This window comes from Fusarium falciforme, chromosome 7 (assembly GCF_026873545.1).
Source record: "Fusarium falciforme chromosome 7, complete sequence".
Lineage (NCBI taxonomy): Eukaryota > Fungi > Ascomycota > Sordariomycetes > Hypocreales > Nectriaceae > Fusarium > Fusarium falciforme.
The window spans coordinates 2,634,889-2,662,022 of NC_070550.1; the positions used below are offsets into that span (position 1 = coordinate 2,634,889).

The 27,134-nt window shown below is 50.2% G+C and overlaps 7 protein-coding genes across 7 annotated transcripts; 5 read left to right on the forward strand and 2 right to left on the reverse strand.

Moving 5' to 3' along the window:
- Nucleotides 1–1,054: 1,054 nt before the first annotated feature.
- On the forward strand, nt 1,055–5,792 carry NCS54_00945300 (Hypothetical protein; the record flags this gene model as incomplete). Its single annotated transcript, XM_053154801.1, has 7 exons — nt 1,055–1,759; nt 1,815–2,092; nt 2,140–2,595; nt 2,649–3,278; nt 3,333–4,033; nt 4,087–4,991; nt 5,040–5,792. The coding sequence occupies 7 exons, from the start codon at nt 1,055–1,057 to the stop codon at nt 5,790–5,792; spliced, it is 4,428 nt and encodes a 1,475-aa protein (XP_053010776.1).
- Nucleotides 5,793–6,267: 475 nt separating this feature from the next.
- NCS54_00945400 (uncharacterized protein) lies at nt 6,268–6,753 on the reverse strand (the record flags this gene model as incomplete). Its single annotated transcript, XM_053154802.1, has 1 exon — nt 6,268–6,753. One exon carries the CDS (start codon nt 6,751–6,753, stop codon nt 6,268–6,270), a length of 486 nt encoding a protein of 161 aa, XP_053010777.1.
- Nucleotides 6,754–12,842: 6,089 nt separating this feature from the next.
- On the reverse strand, nt 12,843–14,676 carry NCS54_00945500 (MFS domain-containing protein; the record flags this gene model as incomplete). Its single annotated transcript, XM_053154803.1, has 5 exons — nt 12,843–13,180; nt 13,234–13,621; nt 13,670–14,213; nt 14,261–14,535; nt 14,605–14,676. The coding sequence occupies 5 exons, from the start codon at nt 14,674–14,676 to the stop codon at nt 12,843–12,845; spliced, it is 1,617 nt and encodes a 538-aa protein (XP_053010778.1).
- Nucleotides 14,677–15,288: 612 nt separating this feature from the next.
- Nucleotides 15,289–16,456, forward strand: NCS54_00945600 (Hypothetical protein; the record flags this gene model as incomplete). The annotated part of the gene is made up of 5 exons (XM_053154804.1): nt 15,289–15,574; nt 15,625–15,783; nt 15,832–16,154; nt 16,204–16,273; nt 16,323–16,456. The coding sequence occupies 5 exons, from the start codon at nt 15,289–15,291 to the stop codon at nt 16,454–16,456; spliced, it is 972 nt and encodes a 323-aa protein (XP_053010779.1).
- Nucleotides 16,457–17,765: 1,309 nt separating this feature from the next.
- On the forward strand, nt 17,766–19,190 carry NCS54_00945700 (Hypothetical protein; the record flags this gene model as incomplete). Its single annotated transcript, XM_053154805.1, has 6 exons — nt 17,766–17,949; nt 18,004–18,023; nt 18,078–18,114; nt 18,168–18,235; nt 18,290–18,762; nt 18,812–19,190. The coding sequence occupies 6 exons, from the start codon at nt 17,766–17,768 to the stop codon at nt 19,188–19,190; spliced, it is 1,161 nt and encodes a 386-aa protein (XP_053010780.1).
- A 1,812-nt stretch (nt 19,191–21,002) lies between these two features.
- Nucleotides 21,003–22,277, forward strand: NCS54_00945800 (MFS domain-containing protein; the record flags this gene model as incomplete). Its single annotated transcript, XM_053154806.1, has 1 exon — nt 21,003–22,277. One exon carries the CDS (start codon nt 21,003–21,005, stop codon nt 22,275–22,277), a length of 1,275 nt encoding a protein of 424 aa, XP_053010781.1.
- Nucleotides 22,278–24,808: 2,531 nt separating this feature from the next.
- On the forward strand, nt 24,809–27,029 carry NCS54_00945900 (Ferric oxidoreductase domain-containing protein; the record flags this gene model as incomplete). Its single annotated transcript, XM_053154807.1, has 2 exons — nt 24,809–25,338; nt 25,391–27,029. The coding sequence occupies 2 exons, from the start codon at nt 24,809–24,811 to the stop codon at nt 27,027–27,029; spliced, it is 2,169 nt and encodes a 722-aa protein (XP_053010782.1).
- Nucleotides 27,030–27,134: the final 105 nt, after the last annotated feature.

The following is a 27,134-nucleotide window of genomic DNA, read 5'->3' on the forward strand; positions in this document are numbered from 1 at the left end:
GTCTTGCCTGTTCGCGAGTAGAGGGACGTGCATTTCATATGCCGTTGCGTTCATATGCCGCTGGACTAATCTGCTGGTGTGAGACATAACATTGGATTAAATTCTTGACCAGATTGCCTGGTCTTTTCACCTGGCGTCTTAGCGTTGTTGATGCTTGAGCTGCTCAGGCCAGGTTCAAGAACGTCAGTCGGGGATTTCAATTCTCCTGTTTGCGTGTGGCAACACGAATGAAAGGGCTTACTAGGGAGCAAGATGAACACCATCCGCTCTTCCGCTCTCTCCAAGCACGTTAGCATGGTGCATGTCGCGAGGGTTCCGGAGGATGATATCTCCCTTACAGTTATGGAGTACTTGAATCCATAAGAACCGATGGCAGAAAAATATGTACTTCCTAACAGGCCCACAATCAGCCCGAACAGCCAATTCCTCCTCTGACTAAGCGGCAGTTGAGAATTCTGAATGCGGAATCGCGCTAACATCTGCCGTCATCTCTTTCGGATTCCTCGCACCCCCGACTCCCCGACCCTGGCAGAACCTTGACCAAGTCCCGTCAGCCCTAGGGGATGGCATTGAGAGCACGACTCGGGTTGCGGACGCATGATGTCGCCGTAGATTAGCGTCTACGTGGCTATGCTCTCCTTTGTACCCGGTTTGTTGACGTTTGTCTCAGCGTTTGTTTCTCTCCAAGCCGTTTTCGATGGCTTTCCGCTGAGTCACCCCTTCTGGGGAAGTGAAGGGCCCCGGCTTTAACGCTATGCTGTTGGCGGATTCGGGCGCGCCCAACACCCCGACAGTGCAGACTCTAGTCTCGGTGTCCGCGGCCTCAAGCTCACACAAGCTTTGCTCGACGGTCTTGACAATTTCCCGTTTCCATAGAATTCGTCGGGTTCGTCGATACCCCGACCCTTGATTGACAAGATGACGTATGTGTAGTTTATCAGCTCGAGATTAATATTATTTATATGTGTACTGGCCCCTGGATTAATGGGATAACTCAACCACAGACACTTCCTCAATTACAATCTTTGACGGGGATAGTGTCATTCCAATCACCATGACCGAACGAAGATCGTCAGACAGTCCGACTGTCGACATCGAATTTGCACCCATCCGATCGGGTGTCAGAACCAGAACCCTAAGCGATGGCTCCCTGAGCATGGCCACGCGGCTGCACAGCGCGCAAAGGGATACCATGATGATCGAGGAGGGAGATCGTCAGGAGCTTCAGAGAATCGCTACTTCTATTTCACAGCGACGACAGAGCTTAGCTGCTGTTTCATCTGGTATCCCCGATTTCACTCCTGATGCGCAAGATCCTGCTTTGGACCCTACCAGCAAAGATTTCGACCTTGCCCAATGGCTGCCTCATTTTATGCAACAACTCCAAGATGGGGGCGTGAGTCTCAAGGCTGCTGGGGTCGCTTACAAGGATCTCAGTGTCTCAGGCACTGGCGCTGCTCTTCAGCTTCAACAGACCCTCGGCGACATTGTCCAAGCCCCCATGCGCATTGGGGAGCATCTCAGCTTTGGAAAGAAGGAGCCCAAGCGGATTCTTAACCAGTTTGATGGTCTTCTTCGTGGTGGTGAGCTTTTGATCGTTCTGGGCCGACCTGGTTCGGGATGCAGCACACTGTTGAAGACCATCACTGGTGAGCTCGAGGGATTGGGTATTGGAGAGTCATCGACTATCCATTACAATGGAATTCCTCAGAAGGATATGATGAAGGAGTTCAAGGGCGAGACTACATACAACCAAGAGGCAAGTATCCTGACACCTGCAATTCCAGACTCCAACTAACACTTCTGTCAAACAGGTCGACAAGCACTTCCCCCATCTCACCGTCGGCCAAACCCTCGAATTCGCAGCTGCTTGCCGCATGCCCTCCAACCGCGCCCTTCTCATCGGCGAGTCCCGCGAGGAGTCTTGCACAATTGCCACCAAGATCGTCATGGCGGTCTGTGGTCTCAGCCACACCTACAACACCAAGGTCGGCAACGACTTTATCCGTGGAGTCTCTGGAGGAGAGAGAAAGCGTGTGAGTATCGCGGAGATGATCCTCGCGCAGTCGCCCCTGGCGGCATGGGATAACAGGTTAGTAAGATTCCTGAGATGTTGCTCTCTTTACTCACATTTTGCAGCACACGTGGCTTGGACTCAGCGACAGCCCTGAAGTTTGCTCAGACCATCCGTCTGGCTGCCGACTATACCGGCGGTGCCCACGCCATGGCCATCTACCAAGCCAGTCAAGCCATCTACGACCTGTTCGACAAGGCTGTCGTCTTATACGAAGGCCGACAGATCTACTTTGGTCCCGCAAGCGAGGCCAAGGACTACTTTGAGCGAATGGGCTGGCTTTGCCCTCAGCGTCAAACGACGGGCGACTTCCTAACCTCTGTCACCAACCCCCAGGAGCGTCAGATTCGACCGGGTATGGAGAACCGGGTGCCTCGTACGCCTGAAGAGTTTGAGACGTATTGGCTTAACTCTCCCGAGTACAGAGCTCTGAAGGAGCAGATTGAGCTGTATCAGCAGGAGTTTCCCATCGATCCTAGGTCTGGTGCCATTCAAGAGTTGAGAGAACAAAAGAACTTTCGGTGTGTACATGATATCTTCGCACTATTTCAACTATCGACTAACAACTTCACAGACAAGCAAAACACGTCCGCCCCAAGTCTCCCTACATCATCAGCCTGGCAACCCAGATCAAGCTCACCACCAAACGAGCTTACCAACGCATCTGGAACGATCTGTCTGCCACAGCAACCAGTGTCTCCACCAACCTCATCATGGCCCTGATTATCGGTTCTGTCTTCTACAACACCCCCGATGCAACTGTTGGCTTCTACTCGAAGGGAGCTGTTCTCTTCATGGCTATTCTCATGAACGCTCTCACGGCTATTTCCGAAATCAACAACCTCTACGAGCAACGACCCATTGTTGAGAAACACGCCTCTTACGCATTTTATCATCCAGCCGCCGAAGCCATATCAGGTATTGTCGCCGATATACCGATCAAGTTCATCACGGGAACAGTATTCAATATCATTCTCTACTTCATGGCTGGGTTGCGTCGGGAGCCTGGACAGTTCTTCCTCTACTTCCTGATTACATATCTCTGCACATTTGTCATGTCGGCCATCTTCCGAACTCTCGCTGCCATCACAAAGACGGTTTCTCAGGCTATGTTGCTTGCTGGAGTCATGGTCTTGGCTCTTGTTATTTACACTGGTTTTATGATTCGTGTGCCTCAGATGCATGACTGGTTTAGTTGGATCAGGTGAGTGGTAACAAAAGTTTTACGTCAAGATAGGAAGGAACTAATCTTTTGCAGGTGGATCAACCCAATCTTCTATGGATTCGAGATCCTCATCGCCAACGAATTCCACGGTCGAAATTTTACTTGCTCGTCCATCATCCCAGCATACACACCCCTCTCCGGCGACTCCTGGATCTGTTCCGCCGTCGGTGCTGTGGCTGGCGAGTACACCGTGAATGGTGACTCCTTCATTGAGACCAACTACAAGTATTACTATTCCCACGTTTGGCGCAACCTCGGCATCCTCTTCGCTTTCCTCGTCGGCTTCATGATCATCTACTTTGTCGCGACTGAGCTCAACTCCAAGACTGCGAGCAAAGCCGAGGTTCTTGTCTTCCAGCGCGGTCATGTTCCCGCTCACCTCCAGGGGGGTGTCGACAGGAGTGCTGTCAACGAAGAACTTGCCGTTTCTCGAGGCTCGGATGCTGGAACTCTTCCCGCCATGGAGCCGCAGACTGATATCTTTACCTGGAAGGATCTTGTCTACGATATTGAGATCAAGGGCGAACCCAGAAGGCTTTTGGATAACGTTACTGGATGGGTCAAGCCCGGTACTCTTACTGCCCTGATGGGCGTGAGTGGCGCTGGAAAGACTACTCTTCTGGATGTGCTCGCTCAACGAACCACGATGGGTGTTATCACTGGTGATCTGTTCGTCAACGGTCAGCCCCTGGACGCCAGCTTCCAGCGAAAGACTGGCTATGTTCAGCAGCAGGGTAAGAACAAACATTTCCCCTTCTTTTTCATTCAACACTAATCATTATTCCAGATCTTCACCTCGACACCTCTACAGTCCGCGAGAGTCTCCGCTTCAGCGCCATGCTCCGCCAACCCAAGTCCGTCAGCACCGAAGAAAAGCACCAATGGGTCGAAGAAGTCATCGATATGCTCAACATGAGAGATTTCGCCAACGCAGTCGTCGGCGTCCCCGGTGAAGGCCTCAATGTGGAGCAACGCAAGCTTCTGACAATCGGCGTCGAACTTGCCGCCAAGCCAAAGCTCCTCCTGTTCCTCGATGAGCCGACAAGTGGTCTGGACTCACAGAGCTCTTGGGCTATTGTCGCATTCTTGAGGAAGCTTGCGGATGCGGGTCAGGCTATTCTTTGCACTGTGCATCAGCCCAGTGCTGTCCTCTTTCAGCAATTCGATCGTCTACTCTTCTTGGCTCGTGGTGGCAAGACTGTCTATTTTGGCGACATTGGCGACAACTCCCGCAAGCTTCTCACCTACTTCGAGAACAACGGCGCCCGGGCTTGTGGAGACGAAGAAAACCCTGCTGAATGGATGCTTGAGATCGTCAACAACGGCACCAACTCTTCTGGTCAAGACTGGCACAGCGTGTGGAAGGCAAGCCAAGAGCGAGCCGACGTCTACGCTGAAGTTGATCGAATCCACATGGAAAAGCCGAACTCTTCGTCCAACCAAGATACTGCGGATAGCCACTCTGAGTTTGCCATGCCTTTTGCTGATCAACTCCGAGAGGTGACGGTTCGAGTGTTCCAACAATATTGGAGAATGCCTTCATATATCCTGTCCAAGCTTATGCTTGGAACTATCGCTGGTCTCTTTGTCGGCTTTTCCTTCTGGAAAGCTGATGGTACTCTTGCTGGTATGCAGAACATTATGTTTGCAGTCTTCATGATTATCACTATTTTCTCTACCATTGTTCAGCAGGTAAGTCCCTTGACAGCCGTTCTCTAGATTCATGCTAACAAATATTAGATCCAACCTCATTTCGTCACCCAGCGCTCCCTCTACGAAGTCCGCGAGCGCCCCAGCAAGGCCTATTCCTGGAAAGCCTTCATGATCGCCAATGTCATCGTCGAGATTCCCTACCAGATTCTCACCGGTATCCTCATCTTTGCGACATTCTATTACCCCATCGTCGGTATCCAAAGTTCAGCCCGCCAAGGCCTTGTCCTTCTATTCATGATCCAGCTCCTTCTCTACGCGAGCTCCTTCGCCCAAATGACCATCGCCGCTCTTCCCGACGCTCTCACTGCTTCTGGAATCGTCACTCTCTTGGTCCTCCTCTCCTTGACCTTTTGCGGTGTCATGCAGTCCCCAACAGCCCTTCCCGGTTTCTGGATCTTCATGTACCGAGTCAGTCCCTTTACCTATTGGGTCGCCGGCATTGTTTCCACGCAACTAGCTGGCCGAGCCGTCACCTGTTCCGCGGCCGAAACATCCATCTTCAACCCACCCGACAACCAGACCTGTGGCGAATACCTTGCCGACTACCTCAAGATGGCACCCGGACAGCTTCAAAACCCAGATGCCCGAGAGAACTGCAGCTACTGCTCGCTTACAAATGCCGACCAGTTCATGGCCGGCAGCAACATCTACAACAGCGAACGCTGGCGCAACTTTGGTATTGTGTGGGTGTACATTGTGTTTAATATCTTTGTTGCTGTTGTTTCTTATTACTTGTTCCGCGTCAAGAAGTGGAACATTGGAAAGAAGAAGAAGGATTGAGTGTTTTGAAGTAGCGAGGTGTTGGCGTTGGTTCAAGATTGGGTGGTTTTCTTTCACAGCGTTTTTCAGTCCAGCAGATCGTTCGCATATAGACAGTTTTCTTTGTTATTAGTCACAGGGCAGCTATATTTCATTAGCAGATAATTCATAGAGTAATTCATAGACCAAAATCTCTCAAATCCTTTCTCTTTCACTCATCGCTTTAATTTGTGTCAATAATTATTCATCATTAGTTTGTAGACATGCATCGTTCGGCTATAAATCCATCAAAGTTCATGCAAGAAACAAGCCCGCTTGGCCAGAAGAACTTCCCAATCAACGTCGGATTCAATAAATGCAGATGACCAGCAGGGTAAAATCGCCCTCCTATGAATGACTCATGAGCTTGTCCCGGATTGTCGTGTGAGAGAGTCTCCCCGACATTGAACAGCCACCCCTGATCCCCACAGATGCAAGGACGACGGGACTAATCCCCTTATGCCATCACCAATCCAGCCGCAGCAAGTCCACCAGCAACCAATCCCCAAGTAGGCATCACCTCCGATCCGGCATTAGCCTCCACCTCTTCCACTCCAGTCAGAGTGTAGTTGCTGCTGAAAACATCATCCTGGGCCTTTTTATCTCCGTCATAGAACTCGGCCTGGAAGCGGAAGATCTTGTTCTTGGTGAGAGCATCCTTGTACTTTCCCAACTCCTTGCGTGTGTTGTTGCTCGGCGACCAAACGTACTCCCCATCGGAGATGTTGATTTTGTAGCCGATCTCAAAGCTGAGCGTCAGAAGGTCATCGGGCTTGGTGTACCAGAAGAGACCGAACTCCTTCTCGGTGGTTTTGTTCTCCTGCTTCCAGGTGATGGTGATGTTTTTGGTGACGTCGAGGCTGTCACCCTCGGGGCCGGTGAACTTGAAGCCCTGGGCGGCCGAGGCCAGGACGAGGAGAGAGCAGGCGGTCTTGGTGAACATTTTGAAGAGATGTTGTTCGGAAACTGTTGAGCTAATGTTTTAGAAGATAGAGCGGTAAGACTGCTGTGAGAATGCTGTAGAAGTGTGAGCTCTTGCAGCGTCGCCCAAGATTAAATAGTTGATGCCTGAAGAAGCCAATGTGGCCTGAATAACCTCCTTCTAGGCACCCGCAAAAACAAGGGCCTCACACAGCCTCAGCGGATTCTGTTCCCATGGCGACGCGTAATCCGACATATGGGCTAAAGATCTAGAACCCGCAAACCAGGACAATCGAAACAGATCCTCCTGATCGCTGTCTGCCCCTGTCGTCGGGTGTGCCAACTCGGCTGCAGCCGTAGGACGCACCAATAATGCGGCAGCTGAGTGCTCAGCTTGACACTTTAAAACAGTTAGCTCAGCCTCGAAGGATTGACAGGGTCTGATTTCTCGTATTCCGGTCAATCAGAGTGGTCTCATAATTATCTCATCTGTCAAGAACCCCAAGAATCCTGCCATTCTTGGAAAGCAACCGTAAAAAATCTTTGTTTTTATTTGAATGTCGTTTGTCAAAGCTTCACTCAGACATGTGCCATGACGGCAATCAGCTCCAGGCTTGAGATGCATGCCGCAGACCCTCGTCAAGAAATCTGGTGAGCACTTTATTTCGAGGACAGGGTGTCCAACTCCCCGTTAAGCTTGGCGTGCAGGAATATTGCTCGGCGATTACCAGTTTGGGATCACCTCTCACAACCAACACAACACCAACACACCACCGAACAGGACAGTCTCATCCCATAGATTTAACCTCAGGTAACAAAAAACACAATCTTACTCTTCAATATTTGGCCATTTAAGTAAGGGAACGGTGAAGACCTTGCCAACTCTGGCTAGTTTTGCAATGCGAATTCTCGAACTCTTTCTCATCAATTAGAGGTGCCCAACCTTGATCATGAATTCAAGACAGATCATAGCGGTGAGGCGCAATTCATTTGGAAAAAGCATCCCGTGATAGACCCTATATTATCTGGAAGCGGTTAGATATTGACTCACAACCTGCCCAAAGAATGCCGACTGGTGGGCGGGATCAACGCCCACCTGTCAATAGCCACATGGCCCAAATAGGGATGCAATGCGAGTCCAATCCGGGGATGGCATCGTTCAATGGGGTAATTACCAGTGCTTGACGCCCTGTTTTAAGCGAACAATTGTTGGTTCATTGGTGTTGGGGCTGCCAGGCTGGCACAGCCACAGAGGGCCTTTTGTTTTGTGTACGTGTGTACGCTAGCTTAAATGCAACCACGGGTGCGTTAGGCAGCCGAATAATGAAGTTCAGTATCGTTGGATCTGCACATTGATAGCTAGAGAAAAACGAAAAGCGGTCAGTATGTAGATTGCGTGCTAGCGCCTCTGGGAGATTTTCTGAAAAAAGAAAAAACAAATACCTTCCCTTGAACTAGACCAGATCGAGATTATTGATCAAGCTTTTTGTAGGCACACTCCATATCATGGAAACTCCTATCTAAGAAGCCTTTAATAATGCAGGCGGGCAAGTGTTCAATTGCATCATAGACATTATGTTGATTTTTGGGGATGAAATTTGCTATTTCTTACAACGTCTCTTCAACGGCGATGGCTTCTTTTCTCATTGCTGTGGTTTCTATTGACATCGTGAAATGGTTTTTTATCCTTTAACAAGTAAAGATGATCTCGTTACTCACGTTTTGAGAGATAAAGGAATAGACGACTACTCTCATTCTCGTTTCTTTCCTCCCTCATACACAAACACACACACTTGTAATGAATCGACCAGCTCACGATTTTCTTTTAAAACCACTGATTCCGCGTCTCATAAGTTAGATTTCCTCTCCATTGCTTCGGTCTAGCTTCGAGTTGCTTAAGATTACTTAACTGTCTTAAACCTCTGTGGCATTGAGACTCAATGCCAATGTGTATTAATAACTATATTCTTTGTAGTTATAAAGCCAACATGATGATCACAAAAAACTTCCATCTAATCCACTCTTGCAATAGGCATCAGCGACTCAACAAAAGAATAGTAATTGAAAAGATGCTAATAATTGAGGTCAAATTCGTGCCGTTGTAGAGCAGTATTCATTCTGTTCGTTGGGCCGGTATCCTCAAGTAATGTAACAATAATCTCGGGCACACCAACACTCGCGGCCCATCCAAGGCCAAGTTCCGGTTGATCAGCCAGGACTGGCAGTTTATTGTAATCGAGTTTGTCGTATTCATCCAGACTTACAAAGTGTGATGTCCTTACGCCCTTTCTGTGCAAATTAATATGTCGGTTGGGAACATTGAAGGGAGGGCTCACGGCATAAACTGAATGTAATAAACTTTTGTTTATTTGAATATATGAACAGGGAGGCCCTTTCAATTATAAGTTTCCTCTGGATAATCCTTCTCGATAGCCGGCATGAAAAAGGCTGACGTGGGAGCAATATGAGTATCCCACAAACCGCGAGCAACTGGCTTCCGAGGTATGTTTCATTCGCTCGGGGAAGTAACCACCCTCGTGTCAATCCGAGACAATGACCTCTCCCACGAGAAGTAATTCGGGCTTTCCAGAGGGCGGTCTAACTAATGATTATCCCAGCGCGAACAAAATGTTCGCCATGGTAACTCAATCAAGTGAATGTCCTTAGCCAAATACGACATCCCTGAACATATCATTGAACAGCTTGTCTGATGTGTTAGAACAAGCTAGAAGCTCGGTCTGAATGTAAATCCATGCTTCTGTCACTTAGAACAAGCAAGCCTGCAAGAAGCGGTTTCAACGTCATCGCTCCCAAAGAATCAGATAGAACATGAACACCGTCAAGGCATTCGTCATAGTATTCTCAAGACGGTGATTAGCCGCGAATTGCAACTCATAATGACCCTGTCAGGCGGCCTTCCTCCAATGCCAAGTTTGCAGAAACTACAGCCAAGTGACGTTTCGCGTAATGACGCCGCGTTCTCCAGGCGTGCGAGTGTGCTGTGAAAAACATGAGGCAGAAACACCGCCTCTACCACTAGCTTGACACCTTTAATGATTGCTACAGACCTTTCAGGCAGGTTTTGCCGTTAATAAACCCATTCAAGAGCGCAGTAACCGCGTTGGAAGCCCCATAACCCCCGGGCTGACAGTCGCTACTTGATAGTGATATATTCGTGAATATGAGACAGATACAGTGCTGTCTGCTCACCTTGATTTGCAGCATAGAGCGAGTTTCATAGTTCCGTTCTTTTTTCTAAACGACTCGTGGTGTTTGCTCATTCTGGTAACAAGCAATGCTCTCTCACTGCTTTCATCTGGTTAAATCTCAGCACATCCCATCCCACCAACTGATGTGCAGAGACAAGGGTTACATCTGGTGTTAATAATCAAGCTGTGTTTATCTAGTTATGTTTACTTGGCCATCGAGATTAGTTCATCGGGTTCATAGTTCACATCCACAGGAAAGGTGATATCTTGGCCTCAGCACAAAGCAACTTTGAGATTATGGTGTTTTTTAGCATTGGGCTTAATGCAGGCGTGTATCAACACCTGTGTTCTTTGTTACTGTGGCTGATGGCTTCTTTTGAAAACGTTACCAAGTTCACTAGAGGATATGTGCTGCACTAGATGGTTCATTTCTTTGGAAACCGCATTCCGAGTTGCGTTCTTCGATGCATCTAGGGTAGGTGAAGATGTGGCAGTGTCATGTGGTGGTCCGAGACCTCGGCTCCGTCAATCATAAGAAGCCAGCCTCGCATTGTCCACTCTACCTTTGCACAATTCCAAGTGAGTCAACGAAAGTACCTCCTGACCCCTGACGGTTCGGAGGCGGCTCACTCCCGCCCGATCCTTGTCCGGGTGTTACCCATTCTCTTCCTTTTCCCCAGGCAGAATGCTACTTGACAACTGACACTGTGTGTGCACAACGAAACATTGTACATCTTATGCAGAGGCTATGTCAACTGTGGGTGATTCAGCAGCCCCTCCCTGCAGCAACGACGCTTTTACCTAACAACTACTACATCGTGGGGCCATTACATGGTGAAGACGAAATTGCCACGGAGAGGTAGATGGATGGTAGATGGCCAAATCGGAGATGAAGTGATCTTTCAGTTGCGGTGTCAGGCTTTGGCGAAAGTGTATTTGTGGTAGAGGGGGAAGATGCCCTCATTTGCGACCTTGAGTCGGAGGCGGGCGATAGAGTGGCAGAAATATCCGACACCTTAACTTTCCATGTTGGCCGACTAGAGGGCCGCTGTGGACAAGGTCACCCAGTTCTGTCGAGAAGATTGCGCGCACAACGTGGAGACCAGTTGTGCAGCGAGAGATCGAAGCACGTGGGCTTCGTGAACTGCTGAATCGAAGCTGGCAAGCCTGGCAGTCCTGACCACTGAGGAGGAATCTGACAAGGTCATGGTGGTTGGTGAGGAGCATCCTCCACGAGGCCGCAATTGAGGCCAAGACCCAAGGTACTGGGGTTCCAGGATCAATATCGCCTCAGTTGGCGCGCGTTACTCTTGCGACCAAACGCGTCACTGTGAAAGTGATTCCAGAATGAGGAAAAGAAGAGTCAGTTTCGCGCTTTGCAGGCATCTTGGAGACTTGGACTACAACCAACAAAAGGACCGGCGGGGGAATGGGGAGAAAAAGAAAAAAGGAAACGAGGTGGAGAAGTAAGAAGACATGCTCCCTGCAAAATCGCACTGTTTAGCAACAGGCTGGGATGGGACTCGCTGGAGAACATGGCCGAGACAGCATGCCGATCAACACCATTTCCTTATACATGGACCATCACAGGCTTGATACTTGCCATCAGTGCTAAGAAAATCACGCAAGGCGCTGGATAACGTGCCCTGGGGAGATCCGCGACATGAACCGTGCTCTTGTCTTCTAGCGAGCGAGAACTCGTCCATCACTGGGGCCAACCTCGAAGTTGACGGGCGGCCAGGCCATCTAAACAACGCGTTTCATCGGCATGCGCAGTGCCACTCAGGGGGCGGTATTTCTCGGTGTGCAGGAATGTCTCAGCCTCGCATGACGAGTCTTGGGTACCTCAGCAGCAACAGTCGATACGAGAATGTAATGGAAATTCAGAAAACGCGTTGGTTGCTATACCCAAGTCCCGGGCGGTACGCAAGGGTCCCTGTCGCCAAGAGGTGCCATCTTGTGCCTCTCGGAAGCAACCCTCGCGGGAATTGACTGATCGACATCCGAGGCAACCCACGGGGCATGATTGCCCTTATGCTTACAGGGACCTTGAAACTTGTGGTTGAAGATCATGATCCTCCCGGTGTGCATGGGGGCTTTGTTGTACAGTGCACAGATGTGTGTGGTGCATAAATCTGGATCAGAGGTGACAAGGACATGGTTGTGGTGGGTTACTTGGATAGTTGCTACGGAATTCAAGAAACAGAAAGCATTGCGTAACCAACTCGCACTCGCTCACCCCAGCTTCTGCAAGCCAAGAATCAACCCTCAGGGAATCCGACGAACTCGTCCACTCGTAAGAGAACCGGTGATATGGCGCGGGGAAACAAAAGAAGGAATGAATACCTTCGACAGGGCTGTGCACATGAACAGGGACCCCCTGGAATCTTTCCGCCGTCAAAGGATCTAGGCGGGAATTATCATGCGGCATATGTGGAGATGGCACGGCAGAGGGTGGAGGTCAGCCCTGGACGGGATGACATTAGTATTGCAACGTTTGCGGCTGTCTCGTACGACACGTTATGCCACTGCGGCGGAGAATGAGGATGGGGATCAAGTTGGTGACTTGGCAGGAAGAGGGAGGAATCCAACGTTGGAGCCTTTGAAGGATATATTGTGTTGGTGTGGCGACCGATGATGGGCATTTGACCGAGTGTCGAATTATGCATGCAAGATGATCCTCTGAGGACCCATAGTGGGTATGAATGCGAGTCACTGAAATCTTGACACACTTGGTACGTAGTCTTTGATTCATGCTATCTAACTTGGTGGTACCGTAGCTGTTTGCGCGTCTAGATAGGATATCAAGTCATCAACCGGTGATGAGTTTGGTCCGACACGTGTGTAAATGCATCAACGCTTGTTAATAACATGACTGAGCAGTCAACCACAAGAGCAACGTTTAGACCCTGGACCCAGCAACGCTGCTGCGACTAGACTGGGCCTCCTCTGCAGTGTCCGTAGTATCAAGCGCCTTATTGTCCTTGGTCTCGACAATCTCGTGCTGCGTCAGCTGCTGATCTACAGCCGCCCTCTCCTCAGCGGTCGCATCGGTGATATGCACTGCAACCTCGTCGCCAAACTGCTTTCCGATCTCCTCGAGTGATAGCCGGGCGGTCTCGGGCCAGAAGAAGTAGATCGCAGGGACGAAGAGAACACTCCAGACGATGACGACGAGGAAGTACTTCCAACCCACTTCTGCAAAGCCAATGGGTGCTGTTTGAAGGAGGATGATGGTGGCTTGTGATGGATGGTTAGCAGGGTCCCACTGCATTTTTGGATGCTTTGCTTACCGGCGAATTGGCCGAATAGGGAGAAACCGATGCCGATCGAACGAATTTCAGTCGGGAAAATCTCCGACACGTACAGGTACATGGTCGTGTTGCAGAAGGTTCCCTGGAAGGCGAGGTACAGGAACATGAACAAGACACCAATCGCATTCCCTGCCTTGTTGCCAGTGCCGGCGTACTGGGAGATCATGGCGCAGTAGATGGAAGTGGTGATGATGATGCCGACGAAGCCAGTCATGTACATCTTGCGGCGCGAGTTGACCTTGTCGTGGAGCCAGGCACCGCCAGGGTTGTAGATGAGTCCAGCAGTGGTCAGCCAGAGGGCCGAGAGGAGCAGAGGCATGTAGCCAGTCTGACCCAGGCTGGTGTAGAGGATGACTGCATAGTTGTTCTGTTCACTTATTAGTATTACGTCTTCAACTCGGAGATATTCACTCACGATGATGAGAGGGCCACCAAACTCAGCACCCCACTGTGTGAGAAACCCGATAATCATGCGCTTGCGGTAACTCTTCTTCTGCAAAACAGCCTTCCACGGGCTACCACCATAAGCAGCAAGTTTCTCAGCATCAAGTTGAAGCTGCTTCTCAATCTGGTAGTACTCTTCCCTAGCGACGAGATCCTCAGGGTCATTGGGAGACTTTCGAAGACGAGCAAGCACGGTCCAGGCCTCATCCTTGTTTCCCTTGGACATGAGCCAACGTGGAGAGCGTGGAACCCATGGGGAACCCAGGAGGAGCACCACGGGTGGCGCCACTTGAATAGCTAGGGGAAACCTCCATCCAAAGTCTTGGTTGTCGGAAAAGTAGACGGCGAAGCCAATCCATGAGGAGAGCATGTAACCAAAGACGAGGAAGATGGCGTGGTGGCCGACGAGCCAGCCGCGAGCATACGGGCTGGACATTTCGGAGAGGTACATGGGTGTCACTGTTGCCATGAGACCTACACACATTCCCATGATCCATCGTCCTGCCTGGAACATGCTGTGTCACAGTCAGCGCCGCTCTAGCCTCACATGATGGACTCTTACGCTAGACTCTGAGCACCGGCCTGAAGAACTCCGCCGAGGATACCGAGAGCACAGCCAAATTGGATACTTCGTAGACGGCCAAAGTAGTCGCATGCCCACATGAGAATGAGGCAAGCAACGGCGCCTCCAGCTGCAAAGAGGCCATTGGCAGTGGCGATGGCTGGTGTTGTGATGGTGTCGTAGCCAGGCTCGCCCACTTCAGGGAGGTCAAAGAACTTGTACCATCCCTTCTGTCCGATAGTACTGCCAATAATGGAAGCGGCATATCCGTACGTCTAAAAGCTGGTCTCAGCATCGCTAGCAAGTAGGTCAAGCAAGAAGCTTGACAATGGCCTCAAACTTACAGTGCCTCCGAGAGCAACAAAAGCAATGACAAGCCTGTTGTACAGACTCGTCTGGTTCCCGGTTTGGGGCATGATTGACGCAATATGACGGGCAGTAGGGGGGAAAAGCACAGACAAGGAAGAGAAGAATGAGATTTGATGGAGAAATTGAAAAAGGAACAGCAGCAGTAATTAAAATGCAATCCTGGGGCGTGAAGAAGTAATCTTTGATGCAAGGCAGAGCACTGTCTTGCTCTCGCCTGTGTTGCTACGCCTGAAGCTGGGTTCACCCCTGGCCTTGTTCAGGTCCACCTGTTTCTGCTGGAGTGTCATCGGTCGATCAAGCGGAAAGGAGATACTTATGCAGATCCTGCCTGTTTTTAGATGCATCTCCCCTGGCTTTGCCGCAGCACCCACAACATGCCTGTCTATATGGATCCTTCTCCCACGCGAGTCCTCCGCCAACCAACACAGCTACCTATTTCCTGTCAACCGATGAGGGGGCTTGAGGACTCGGCTTGTCTCACTAGGAGGCGGGTCAGGCGATGACATGCGGGTATGTTATGACGGGTGGCTTGACCTGAAGCTGTGTCCACTGAGGAGACTGCATCGGGAAATACTACATAGTGCCCTCGTAAATCGCCACGAGGCAAAGCCCCTCTCAACTTATCAGCCTCATACTCATCTTTCATCTATCTGCGCAAAATGGACCCTTCGTACATGGAAAAGTCTTGGGACGAGCTCCCAAACCCCAAGCGCGTGTGGGTGGGAGAACCCGGCAGCCGCGAGGAGGGTCTCGGGAGACTCGTGCTTCTTACGCCTGAGAGGGTGGCTGCAGCTGCAAAGCAGATCCAGACTGGCATCCGTGTAAACCTTGGCTGGGACTTGAACAAGCTCGAGTACGCTTGCTTCAACCGCCAGCCATGCGAGTTCAAGGTTGTGCCGATCTTGGGTGGCGTTGCCTTTGATGACATCTACGTTATGAATCCTCGTTTGTTGACCTGCATGAACTTGGCTTGTGCGGTGCTGATGATATGACAGAGCAGAGTAGTCAGTGGGATGGTCTACGACACTTCTCTACGCCTATTGAAGAGGGAAGCTCAGAGCGTGTGTTTTACGGAGGAACGACCAAGGAAGAGATTCTTGACCGTTCCAATGGCCGTATCGGTATTCAACACTGGGCTCGCGAGGGTATCACAGGTTTGTACCTCATTGGCCAACTGCTGTGAGACATGCTGATCATGCCAGGTCGTGGTGTGCTCATCGACTACGCCTCATGGGCAGAAAAGAAGGGCATCAAATACACAACTTTTTCACTCCACGCCATCAAGCTAACCGACATCCTCGAGATTGCCAAAGAGTGCGATATCACCTTCCAGCGCGGCGACATCCTCTTTGTCCGCACCGGCGTCATCAAAGAGTGGGAGCAGGACATGGATGTCGAAGCCAAGAAGGCATATGCATCCTCCACGAACCCTCAGCATGCAGGTGTCGAGGGAACCTTGGACGTGCTCAAGTGGGTGTGGAACACGGGGTTTGCAGCTGTGGCCGGCGATGCCATCAGCTGGGAGGTTCGTCATGCAGTGCAAGATGGCAGATCTGAAGCTGACCAACGTACAGGTGTATCCCCCACCTCCAGGAACCATCTTGATGCACGAGTACATGCTCGCAGGATGGGGAATGCCCATCGGTAAGCTCTTGACCTATCAAGCTGCTTTCTAGAAGCTGACGAGATGCAGGTGAACTGTTTGATCTGGAGCGGCTCGCCGAGACATGCAAGGAACTCAACCGGTGGACGTTCTTCGTGTCTTCATCGCCTTTTAACATGCAGGGTGGAATCTCTTCGCCACCCAACGCCCAGGCCATCTTTTAGATGAACCCTAGACTTTTGCAGTGTAGGTCCCCGGAGTAGGGTTGGGTTATGTAGCACATAGAATAGAGTGAATGCATACCCTACGGTTATTGGCGTGGTATTTGAGTATATAAACCGAGGGTGTTATCATCTGAAATCTGTCATCTACCCCAGAGCGCAGTTAATATCGGTGGCATCGTGACGGGGAGCTACTCTGCTAAAGATCAAGACATACTACAAGCTTCCATACAAAGCAAATATGAGCATGACCTTCAAAAACTCGACCAAATTTCACATGTCAAAATCATCGCCAAATCCACAAACGCATGAATTCCGCGACTGGAGCCCAGCCCACAATACTCTCCTTAAAGGGACACCCCGCAAAGATCCCACAGACCAAAGACCGCACCATTAAAGGGAGCTACTGGCGGCAATCGTGCCTCGGGCCGAAGATCAAAGCGTCCTCATTAATGACCTCGCGCTAACCAGACACCCCCCTGCTCAGCTGGGTCCAGGGATCTTGGTGAAGAAACGTAAAAGGAGCTTGATGAGATGTTATCTGCAGCAGACTTCCTGCTCTGGTGGGGTTTGTGAGTTCGCTTGCTGGCGAGGCAATGTAGGCTGATCCCCCGTATCCCGCATTAGTGTGTAAATCCTTTCGCTGTCCCTTGTTCTCTGAGGTTTCCGCGGCAAGATGATAATTCTGCCGTGGGCCAGTGCAACCTTGAACGGCAGCGGAGTAACTCGTAGATAATTTTCGTAACGGCAGTTGTGGAGAGGTCGCTTTCCCTTGTTCAGATGCTGCACATCGCCTGAAGCGTCCAACAGAGACATAAGCCGAAGCCAAGCCGGGACTTGATTCCTCTCGAGAACGAAAAGCCATGTTTCGATTGCATAAGGGGCGGCGAGATGGTGCCATGAGTCAGCTTGTCAGCCATATCCTTGTAACCAACATCGACTTCAAGGGATCAGGGACCTGGCCAGTTCTCTCTTTCCCCCATACCCACAGTTGCAATAACTCCACACTGTCTCGTTTGATGTACAGTGATGGAATATTCACAAGTTCCTAGAACCATGCAATCGGTTGCCTGAAGATCCTGATGTGAAAGGGGTTGCGACCCACGTGAAAAATATGTCACCAAAGAATCAACGTGGTACGCCAAGTCTAGCCGTGCAGACTGGCATGGACCAACAAACCACTTCTTACATGTCCCATCCAGCTGGTAAATTCTGCCTCTGCAATTCTTCTTCTGTTGGCTCTTTATCTGTGTGTCAGCTTCAGTTCACGATTCATTCCCTGGAAGCTCTTTGAGAGCGATCGACAACAGCCATGTCTGAGAAGGCGGCCATGGATCCGCCTCCGGGCCACGAATCGAATTTTGAGAATCCCGACCGAGAGATGTACTACATCTGCATCATCTCCAATTCGATTGCCATACCCGTATGCACGATATTCGTCTTTCTGCGACTATTCGCCCGATACAGGCTGTCCATGAAGCTTCAGGCAGATGACAGTACGCTTTGGCGTTGCTGATATTGTTTAATATGAATACTGACCTGGTTTAAAGTTGCTTGTATCATCGGATACGTGAGTCTCGGCTTACCTGTGCCTTGAACGATATGGGTCTCTAACATTGACAAGATCGGGTTCATGGGATACTGCATCATCTGTCTAATGAGTAAGCATCTCTTGGCCTTCACACTTGGATCTCTAGACCTAACCTTTTCATAGTGCTAAAGTATGGCGGCGGCTTACATCAATGGGATGTCCCTGAGGAGCTGTTGGTCAAGTACAATCAGGTACGTGGCTGCTTATTCGATGATATTCCCAAGTCCCCATTAACATCAACACAGACCGTCTACGCCACCATGGTCAATTATGGCCCGACAGTCTTTGCCATCAAGGCTGCCATTCTTCTCTTCCTCGCCAGAATCTTTTCTCCTTACAAGACCTACGTCAAGTGGATATACGGCTTCCTCGGTATCATGGCCATCTACTACATCGTGATGATGGCTCTGAAGACACTCATCTGCCGACCGGTGCACAAGTTCTGGCATCCCGACGCCGATGGCCAATGCTTCAATCAGCGAGCCCTCATCCTCACTGACAACGTCATCAGTCTTTTGAGTGACATTGTCGTCCTGCTCCTTCCATGCCCTTTGACAAAGAAGCTTCAAGTGGGAATCTGGGCGAAACTCAAGATTGCTGCCGTCTTTGGGGTGGGAGGCATCGCTTGCATTTTTGGCCTTGTCCGACTGGTTTTCATTATTAAGGATGGAGAGAGTGCTGACCAGACTTATGTCTTTGTACAAATCAACCTGACAGGGTGAGTCTCCACTGCTACTGACTGCATATCGTGTACTGACACATCCTAGCATCGCCGAGTGTGGCATCGGAGTCGTATGCGCCTGTTTCCCCTTTATGCCCATGCTTTGGAAATCCATCCTCCATAAAGACAAACCAGGCTACTCGACCAATTCCAAGTCACAATTCGAGATGATGAGCTCGCAGAAAAAGTCACGCAACACGACTCATACCCGCACAACGAGTGGCCACTTCAAGGACGAGACGGACAGCGACGAGAACGGCCTCATTCCACCTGGAAAGTCTTACGTCACCACCAAGGTCCGTGGGGGTGAAGACAACTCTGAGTGCAATAGTGCTGCTGGAGATAGTGCGGGAGGGTTTCGGCCGAGTATTGATGATACCCGCATTTACCGAACGGTCGAAGTTCGACAGTATGATGAGAATTAATCATGTTCCATTCTGTATGCCGAGTTACTGTATTATTAGACACGCAGTAGTTATTCTGACAGGGCAAATGACCCGGCCTTTTTCTTCCAGTACACCTCTGTCAAGTACAAGCCATAATGTGTCGATAACCCTATAAGACTTCATCAAGGGTTAACAGATGGCCAACTGAAGTGTGTTATGTTTTACCCAAGATAATATGAGAGTCGACGTTCCAGAGCCGACACCGCGACACGCCCCGTGAAAGCCTTTAAGGCCTTGACACAGTGCCCCGCTAGGGTCAGTGTTGCTTGATGCACATAATCTTGCAATCTCAATACATGGGATAGAAAGCAGAGGGCTGCGACGGCTTGAGATAACCCGTCTCTTAACAAACATTGGCCAGTTGGTGTTTCGGCTGTGAAGAGGTTCAGCTAACTGATGTAATGACTGATTCAACAGCAGTCACCAATGGGAAAATGTCTTTCTTAATCAAAATCTAAGTCTTGTCCTTGCTGAACCAGGAATCGAAAACCATGGCAGTAGGCTTTATTGTTCAACGTTGGGCTTCTGGCCAGATAAACCGACCTGACATGATTTTCCATGCCAATCGCCTGGAGGTGAGCTGCCAAAGGACATTTGAAGCCCAATCAAGAGGAGATACAAATGAGCTTGTAAGCATACCAAGTCAACAGCCTCATTTGCCATTTCAAGTCTTTGGGGTCGAGTTGTTGGCGACTGACCCTCGTCTCCAGATTATAACGCAAGTAAAATTATCAAATGGTGGAGCGCATACCCATAGCTAATATTAGAACTAATCTCGACTTCCGCGTTATAATCATCCTTTTGGGATGCCGTGCTAAAGCAAGTGTTGGCTGCTATCGTGAGGGACTACTCAGTCGTCATGACTCAAAGTCCAGATCTACTGACTTGCTCACGCTCTGGTGAGACATCCGTTACTAAATTGCCACTTAGAACTTATAGTAACGATGAGCAGTATTTCCGACGGCGATTTAATAAGAAACGCAGCGATTTTGGAAGGCCATTCACCCAGGACATGAGCCCCATACTCTCGGCGGGTTTCCATCCAACAAAATAGCCTCGGTTCCGTGGTCTAGCTGGTCATGGCATCTCGTTAACACCGAGAAGGTCCCCGGTTCGAGCCCGGGCGGAATCACGATTCAGAAAGAATCACGTCTTTTCTTTTTGCTTGAACTATCTAAATCTGTTAGCATACTAACTTTGAGACACCCGGTCGGCAAGGTGGACCATCGATCGCAGGCAAGTCGATATCCATGCAGCAAAGTCGTCATTTCTTTTGCAAATGCCATACGCCAAGAATCAAGGCATGAGCCTCGCTACCTCTTCAATGAATCATACTTCTCATACGCCGAGGCCGTGTCGGGACTTGTCTTCATTTCACTTGGCTTCGCGTTGGAGATCGCTGAGTGCTGATTGGCTTGTCAGGCTCGACCAACAATTCACCGCGTGGCGAGACCGAGATCCGAGCTAAAATCCCGTCATCAACCGAGCGCGGATCTACTACAGACTACGGGATATGTCCCGGCTTTAAGGCTCGGCGAGAGAATGCTTGTAGAGTACGCTAGCTAGCAAAACACCGCCTAGAACCGAGAAAGACATGATAAAGCCCCGATGCTCTGGTGTATATATAGGAACAGGAAAGGCGCCAAAGAAATGAGGTAGATGAGTATGCCATCGATCAGACGAAAGTCATCACAAGGAGCTTCTGAAAATCCAAGTCGAACGACAATCAAGATGATGAACAATCTAACGACGAACCACTCTCCAATTCTATCTCCTGGGCCTGATGAAAAAATGCCCCGAGATACAGCCCCACAAGACTCCGATGGCCTCTCCCTCAAGCCTGTTGGAGCGCCCAGTCCTCCTCCGAATGGTGGCCCCAAAGCCTGGTTGAACGTCCTTGGAAGTTTCATGCTCTACTTCAACACTTGGGGGATTCTCAACACCTTCGGAGCCTATCAAACATACTACGAGTCTGGAGAGCTCTTCGATGCGAGTTCCTCGGAGATATCCTGGGTCGGATCGATCGCTGCCTTTTTACTGCTGTTTGTTGGAATATTCGTTGGTCCCGTCTTCGACCGTGGCTATCTGCGAACTCTACTTCTTGTAGGCAGCTTCATGGTCGTCTTTGGCCACATGATGCTCAGTCTCTGCGATTCCCTCTGGCAAGTTCTACTGGCCCAAGGCTTCGTCATAGGCATTGGGGCCGGCTGTCTGTTTGTCCCCTGCGTAGCCATCATACCTCAATACTTCAGCACAAGGATGGGAACTGCCTTGGGAATTGCTGCGTCTGGATCCGCCCTGGGTGGAGTCATCTATCCCATCGTTCTCTATCGACTCATCGGCGAGATTGGGTTCCCCTGGGCTACTCGCGTCATCGGCTTCATCGTTTTGGGTACCCTCTTGATACCCATCGTTACCATGAGACTTCGAGTCCAACCCCCAAAGATCAGAGCCATGGTCGACATGACCGCCTTCACCGACATCAGCTACATGGCTTTTGTCCTCAACTCGCTGCTCGCCTACATGGGACTTTTCGTCATCTTTTTTTACCTATCCTACTACGCCGCGGCAGAACACATCACAGACGACTCTCTCGCATTTTACCTCGTCCCCATCTTTAACGCTGCATCAGTGTTTGGCCGCACTATACCCAACAAGCTTGCCGACAAGATCGGCCCTTTCAACCTTCTGGCGCCGTTTTCTTGCGTCTCTGGAGCCCTAATGCTCTGCATGATGGCCGTTCACTCCAAAGGCGCTGTTATTGTTCTGGCTATACTCTCCGGTTTCATGAGTGGCGCTCTTATTGGGCTTCCGCCAATTTGTCTTGCGGTCCTGACCAAGGACAAGTCTAGACTGGGAACCCGAATCGGTATGGGCTATGCCATCATTGCTCTGGGTGTTCTCATCAGTGGCCCAAGTGGTGGAGCTATTCTAAGCGGCAATGGCAATACTTTGCATTGGCACCACTTGTGGACGTTTGGTGGTGTGCCTATTTGTCTTTCTGGGTTGGGCTATGCCGCCATTCGTGTGTCGATTTACGGCGCAAAGGTTAGGGTCAAGGCATAAGAACTACAACTTCTAGGAAATGTGTCAGAGGATCTTCATTGGAATTGAAATGGAGAAAAGGATTCTGAAAAGTTCAATGTCGGTACGGTCAGGGAGGAAGGATGGTGAGCCAGCAACAGCTACAGATCGGTGAAGAGGTGTTCTTTTTGTGAAGTTACAAAAATAGAGAATGATAAATCTGCAGACTTATGTACACAGTGCCTATGTTAGTGTGCCACTAAAAAGCCATACGGATTTCGACTGTTCAAGCTACAATGTTGAGATACGAAGGCTTAGGGTAGTTCTTCATGTCCCATACTTGGTGTCTTGTTACCCTGAAGATGCTGCTCACTGACGTGGTCTTGATGGAGACACTACGATATATATATCGTTATCATCGCCTTTATTTAAAGGGGAAGTCGTAATATTCACTTAATTCGGAAAATTTTACCCAACCTGTCATCCTGATGATGATGTAGGTAACTCGTTGTATCTGAACAGGAACAGCTCTTGTCATCATGCGAGCTTGGGTACATTTTCAAGGAAGCGAGTCTCGGAATCACCATTTAAAACGGTACCAACGTGTGGCCCATGCGTCCTGTGTTTGTACATCATCCATACCGAGGCATTGGTGATTGCCACGCTTCACTGTTGCAGTCGGCTGCATCAGACTTGCAGGCCTGCTCTCCATCGCAGGGGATCTAACGAACCACGTTTCCCGCGTTGCACAGCCTCCTTCGGAGCGCTATAGTCAGTCATACTAACCGATATCCCGCATTTTCAAGCATTAGCTGATCATCCTTGCTTATCATTTTCCCGTTTGGATGACCGTGGTTTTGCCTCTCAATCACGGTTGTTGGCGAAGGCCTCCACTCACGGACCCGCCCCCAAGTGTCCAATATGAGCGTGGAAATAATAACCAACAGGTCCGTTGATCCGACCTCGGATTCTAGGATGGTCTGGCACCGTGTTAATTATTAGGCCAAGATGGCGGGTCATGCAATTGGCTGTAGCTTTTCTGCTTGGTGAGGATCGACAATTTGGCTTGGCGTTCTGATCAAAGGATTTTCACGAGAAGCATTGAAGAGTTGTGAATGATTGATCTGTAATAGCTCTGAAAAGTATTCAGATAAAATCGTCCCTTTATTTCTGTCGTTATTAGTCAGTATTACTCTTTCAACATCTTCACAGTCCCAATTATTTACCTTTTGTACGGAACCCGCGGGACCCTCGGCCTCCGGATTGATTAGATTTGTGGATGTTGCTGATCGATAAGATAGCGAGGGACGGATCAGATTGGCGGAACACCATCACCACCAACATGATGATCAACGGCCTGGGTGGGACTGGACCCTATTGCCTTAATCCCAGTAAGGTTTAACGGTGTTACATCGCGAAGAAAGCTTTTCTCTCTTTTTCTCCGCTCTTTCTGTTGGTTTTTGTCGCCATTGTAAATGCTCGAGACCTTGGTCTCTGTCTAATACCTAAGGTAAGTAGATACATGGATGTCTTGCACGTTCGTGATTATTTGACTGACAACATGCCCATATGCCAAGCTAGCCAACGCCACGCTCGTGGCTCTTTGTGATGATCTGCTCTGAATCTCCATCCATGCACATCCCTGCTCGGCATACAACTCCCGGCGATCTCTTGGCGTCTCCTCACCTTAACCCCATCCCAGGACCATGAAATTGAGAAAAGGCGGATTACAAATAACAGTTGATAAAATCACGGCACATATTGTCATTCCCAACCTTGCGATTGGATGCCCTAGTTCCTGCACACTATCCTCTCCCGCCCCTGCCCGAGCCGCAACGAAACAGAGGGTAATGCCAAGTTACACAGCCCAGCTGCTAATGCTACGGCATCCCACGTAGATGACCACCGCCAGCTTCCTGTCTCGGCATGGGGATGAGACGGCCATGTGGATGTCGCCCGTACCTGGGCTAGTGCTACGGGGCTCCTGTTGGACCAAGGTTAAGCTTGATGAAAAAGTTCAAGGCGTGGCAGACGTAGGAGGCCGAGGCTAAATATGGACTGTAGAGATGAGATTGATAACGAGAGCCAAGGAGCTACACCGCAGATGCCGATCACCGCCGCAGCCGACGGCAGTAAACAGGAGATGCCAGCGAATCGGCGTTCTTTCGCTTTTCATAACCGAACGACCCGTCTTGGCCGGTAGTCATTCGATTTCTTGTCCTGGATCGCTGCAGTTACAAGATGGGGGTTCATGCGGGCCAGCTTTTACGGATCAGCGGGCCACGGACTCCATTGTCAATGCATCGTGGGGTTCAAGGCTGGCTAGTCAGAGTTGGTGGAGGTTAGGGTCAGTCGCGGTGATGAACTTTCAACGCTGGGTAATAGATTGTCCTTGAGTGGATGATGGCTTCCACTTGGGTGGGTTATTTGGCCCCGGCCTTATATAAGATTTACATAGCTCCCCTCGTCCGATCGTTTGGCTACCTGGGAGTCAATCAGCCTTTAGATACACCCTCACTCATTTCTTTATCTTTCATCTGGCCTAAAACAACACAGATTGTGCAGGAGCCACGATGATCTACTCTTCACTCCCTGCGGCCGCGGCGGTTGCACTCTCCCTCTTGTCACTTCCTGGCGCAACCGCCACTGCGCTCCTCGAAGGCTACGGTAGAGATCCCTATCCAGTCCCCTGTGCCCAGGCATGCCAATTTGCTGGCCCAACCGCCCTGCAATGTCCCGAATTCGAGGGTCTGAGTGCCGAAGAGATGGCTCTGGCTTTCCCGTCGGGAGCCTGCATGGCCAACGACACGGCATACCTGACGACGGTCGCTTGGTGCATTCACAGTTATTGCGACAAGAGTATCGAGACCTACAAGATTGCCAACTTTTGGGAGACCAAGCTCATTGCTGAGGACGGTGTTGTACTTCGTTATACATACGAAGAAGCGTTGGCACAGATCGATCCCAAGAAGCCCCCTCAGTCTCTTGATCTCACCGAGACCGTCGTTAACCGGACGATTGCGACTACAGAGGATGTATACATCGCCTTCTTGAACGCTGTCAAGGCGTACCAGGCCAGCGGGAAGAATGAGTCCAAGTATTCGTAGGTTTGAACTGCCTATTGGGGGACGATCTTTGGCTAACGCTCAGGGCAGGCTTGTGGTATTCCTCTCGTGCGTCATCGTCCCGATTGCGTTCTCCTTTCTTCGCTTCGTCCCGATCCCCGAGCGTCTTCGAAGCAAGTTATACGCCTACCTCATCAACCCTCCGGCTTTTGGCAAGAAGCACAGTGCTCCTGTTCTGGGTCTCGGAATAGTCCCAACGCGAGGTCAGGCTTTGTTCATCATGTACATTATTGCCATCAACACCTTGGCTGTATTCGAAGGATACCCCAACTTCCAACCCAATGGCTACTTTCCGGATCGTCGATATGAGTTGATGCGTCAGATTGGCAACCGTGCTGGTGTCATCGCTTTTGCCAACGTGCCACTTCTCATTCTCTTTGCAGGAAGAAACAGCTTACTACTCTGGCTGACGAACTGGTCTCATTCGACATTCCTTCTGCTTCATCGATGGATTGCCATGATTTCCATTATTCAGGTTGTGGTCCACTCGCTTCTGTGGCTTCAGATGATGGTTGAGTCTGACTCCCATGCCGAAGCTGTCACATACCCTTACTGGTACTGGGGGATTGTCGGCACTCTCGCCTTCTGTCTCTTTTGGCCATTCTCTCTTCTCTGCGTGCGAAAGGTTCTGTACGAAGTCTTCCTCATCGCTCACATTTGTCTTGCTGTTTTGGCTATCGTCGCCTCTTGGTACCACATTTGGTACTTATATGAAGACTCGAGCGGTTTCGAGATCTGGCTGCTGATCGCAATTGCTGTTTGGGGATACGAGAGACTCTTGCGTGTTCTCCGAGTCTCCCGACATGGCATTAAGAGAGCTCACATTACACGCATCGAAGGCGACCAGTACATCCGTCTTGATATCCCAGAAGTCGACTGCCATGGCCACTGCTACATCTACTTCCCGACTCTCACCTGGCGCGTCTGGGAGAACCATCCATTCTCTGTTGTCAACCGCAGCGTCGGTCAACTGAGCAACAATATCATTGATTCGAACTCCAGCGCTCGATCGCGGTCCGAGACTGAAGGTCCAACCGTGATGGACCCGGACTCCAAGGAGACTGCAAATGTCACTGCCAATAGGGATGTCATTGCCACCCGCACCGTTCATCCTCGGCCTGGCATCACTCTGCTCATCCGAGCTCAGTCTGGCCTGACCAAGAAAATTGCAGCCAAGGCCAACAAAGAAGGTGGACTTCCAGTCCTTATCGAGGGCTCATATGGCCACGGAAGCAGCAATGCTTTCACCCCGACCACCGAGTATCCTAATGTTCTCTGCATCGCTGGTGGTGTTGGAATCACTGGTATCCTTCCCGCTCTCAACAGTTCCTTGTCCATGTTCGCCCGCCCCCTCGGAACCACCAAACTGTACTGGGGTATCAAGGACAGAGGCCTGGTAGATGCCGTGAAGAGCATGATTGTTGGCGATTCCAAGGACGGAGAGAAGGGTGACGAAACCAACTGGGGCCATGTCGAATCTCATGTGACGATCGGGTCGCGGATGAACATCAGGCAGGTGCTATCCGACGAGTTGGAGAACACTCTTGGTGGAACTATAGTGGTTGTATGCGGTCCTCATGCTATGTGCGACGAGGCTCGATACGCGTGTGCTGGCTTGGCTCGGCATGGAGCGAAGGTTCGCTATGTCGAGGAGTCTTTCTCTTGGTAGAATTGGAGTATAAGTATAAGATAGAGACTTCGCTGGAAGTAATAAAACCTTGGATCATTGTTATGGGCAAACGTGATATTGGCGGCCCCCCTTCTTACCATCAAT